Below are 2,502 nucleotides of genomic sequence, written 5' to 3'. Positions count from 1 at the left end.
AGAGTGATTGTGTGTGTGCATCTGTTTGTGTGTATGTGTAAGTGTGTGTATGTGTATATATGTGTGTAAGTGCATGTGTGTGTGTGAGTGAGAGTGATTGCGAGTGAGTGAGGGTGTGTGTGTGAGTGAGAGAGAGAACGATTATGAGTGCATGTGTGTGTGTGAGTGTGTGTGAGTGAGTGTGTGCACGCGCGTGTGTGTGTGCTTCAGTGTAATTGGCAGTGAGAGTGAGTGAGTGTGAACAAGGGACACAGGCCGCGGTTGGAGCCTGGGCCTTTCCAGCTCCATCGAGTCCCAAGAAGAAGACTTACCGATCCCTCCGAAGGGTAATGTGTTGAGGGTCATCTGCACCATGTTGTCATTGGAACAGAAGCCCCCACTGCTAGTTTTCTCCAACATTTCATTCACCACCTGGAAACACAGCATCGGGTCAGAAACACTGCTGGGGTCAGGGTCGGGGGTGTAGGGCAACTCCCTGAAGGCATTACTCATTAAAAATTACAGGCTCTCAAAATCCGCTGGGAGAAAAAGAGAATGGGGAGAAGGCAGAGAGAGAGAGAGAGAGAGAGACTGAGTAAAGGAGGGTGAAACAGACAGAGGAAAAAGGCAAAAGTGGCAGACAGATTCAGGAGTAGGGAAGAGAGAAAGGGTGAGGCAGAGCCAGAGTGTGAGAGTAAAGAATAGGAAGACAGGAGCAACACAGAGAGACATTGAGAGAGAGGCAGAAAGAGAAAGGCAAAGAGAAGAAGTGACAGATGAACTGATTGAGAAACAGTGGCTGAGAGAGTGTGGAAAAAGAAGACAAAGGGTCATAGAGAGACAGAGAACATGAGACTGAAAGAAAGAGGCAAACACACAGAGATAAACAGAGACAGAGGGACAGACAGTGAGGGAGACAGAGAGACACACAGACAGAGACACAGAGACAGTCATAGAGTCATAGAGATGTACAGCATGGAAACAGACCCTTCGGTCCAACCCGTCCATGCTGACCAGATATCCCAACCCAATCTAGTCCCACCTGCCAGCACCTGGCCCATATCCCTCCAAACCCTTCCTATTCATATACCCATCCAAATGCCTCTTAAATGTTGCAATTGTACCAGCCTCCACCACTTCCACTGGCAGCTCATTCCATACATGCACCACCCTCTGCGTGAAAAAGTTGCCCCTTAAGTCTCTTTTATATCTTTCCCCTCTCATCCTAAACCTATGTCCTCTAGTTCTGGAGTCCCGCAGCCCAAGGAAACTACTTTGCCTATTTACCCCATTCATGCCCCTCATAATTTTGTAAACATCTGTAAGGTCACCCCTCAGCCTCCGACGCTCCAGGGAAAACAGCCCCAGCCTGTTCAACCTCTCCCTATGGCTCAAATTGTCCAACCCTAGCAACATCCCTGTAAATCATTTCTGCAGCCTTTCAAGTTTCACAACATCTTTCCGATAGGTAGGAGACCAGAATTGCACGCAATATTCCAACAGTGGCTTAATCAATGTCCTGTACAGCTGCAACATGACCTCCCAACTCCTGTACTCAATACTCTGACCAATAAAGGAAAGCATACCAAACGCCGCCTTCACTATCCTATCGACCTGCGACTCCACTTTCAAGGAGCTATGAACCTGCATTCCCTAGAACCTTACCATTAAGTGTATAAGTCCTGCTAAGATTTGCTTTCCCAAAATGCAGCACCTCGCATTTATCTGAATTAAACTCCATCTGCCACTCCTCAGCCCATTGGCCCACCTGGTACAGATCCTATTGTAACCTGAGGTAATCTTCTTCGCTGTCCACTACACCTCCAATTTTGGTGTCATCTGCAAACTTACTAACTGTATCTCTTATGCTCGCATCCAAATCATTTATGTAAATGACAAAAACTAGAGAAACCAGCACCGATCCTTGTGGCACTCCACTGGTCACAGGCCTCCAGTCTGAAAAACAACCCTCCACCACCACCCTCTGTCTTCTACCTTTGAGCCAGTTCTGTATCCAAATGGTTAGTTCTCCATGTATTCCATGAGATCTAACCTTGCTAATCAGTCTCCCATGGGGAACTTTGTTGAATGCCTTACTAAAGTCCATATAGATCACATCTACTGCTCTGCCCTAATCAATCTTCTTTGTTACTTCTTCAAAAAACTCAATCAAGTTTGTGAGACGTGAGTTCCCACGCACAAAGCCATGTTGACCATCCCTAATCAGTCCTTGCCTTCCCAAATATATGTACATCCTGTCCTTCAGGATTCCCTCCAACAACTTGCCCACCACCGACGTCAGGCTCACTGGTCTATAGTTCCCTGGCTTGTCTTTACACCCTTCTTAAACAGTGGCACCACGTTTGCCAACCTCCAGTCTTCCGGCACCTCACCTGTGACTATCGATGATACAAATATCTCAGCAAGAGGCCCAGAAATCACTTTTCTGGCTTCCCACAGAGTTCTCGGGTACACCTGATCAGGTCACGGGGATTTATCCACTTTTAACCGTTTCAAGACATC

At 47.1% G+C, this 2,502-nt stretch overlaps 1 protein-coding gene across 1 annotated transcript in view; it reads right to left on the bottom strand.

The window, feature by feature from the left end:
• The window catches only part of LOC122547546 (aldehyde dehydrogenase family 3 member B1-like), a gene marked incomplete at its 5' end in the record, with an annotated part of 16,082 nt that overhangs the window by 4,021 nt on the left and 9,559 nt on the right, over positions 1 to 2,502 (bottom strand). The window contains one exon of the mRNA XM_043686163.1: positions 312 to 411. Within this exon, the coding sequence (XP_043542098.1) occupies positions 312 to 411 (100 nt within the window). The remainder of the gene's footprint in view (positions 1 to 311; positions 412 to 2,502) is intronic.

Source organism: Chiloscyllium plagiosum, unplaced genomic scaffold (assembly GCF_004010195.1).
Source record: "Chiloscyllium plagiosum isolate BGI_BamShark_2017 unplaced genomic scaffold, ASM401019v2 scaf_9209, whole genome shotgun sequence".
NCBI classification, from domain to species: Eukaryota; Metazoa; Chordata; class Chondrichthyes; order Orectolobiformes; family Hemiscylliidae; genus Chiloscyllium; species Chiloscyllium plagiosum.
This window is presented reverse-complemented; position numbering and strand designations above follow the sequence as displayed.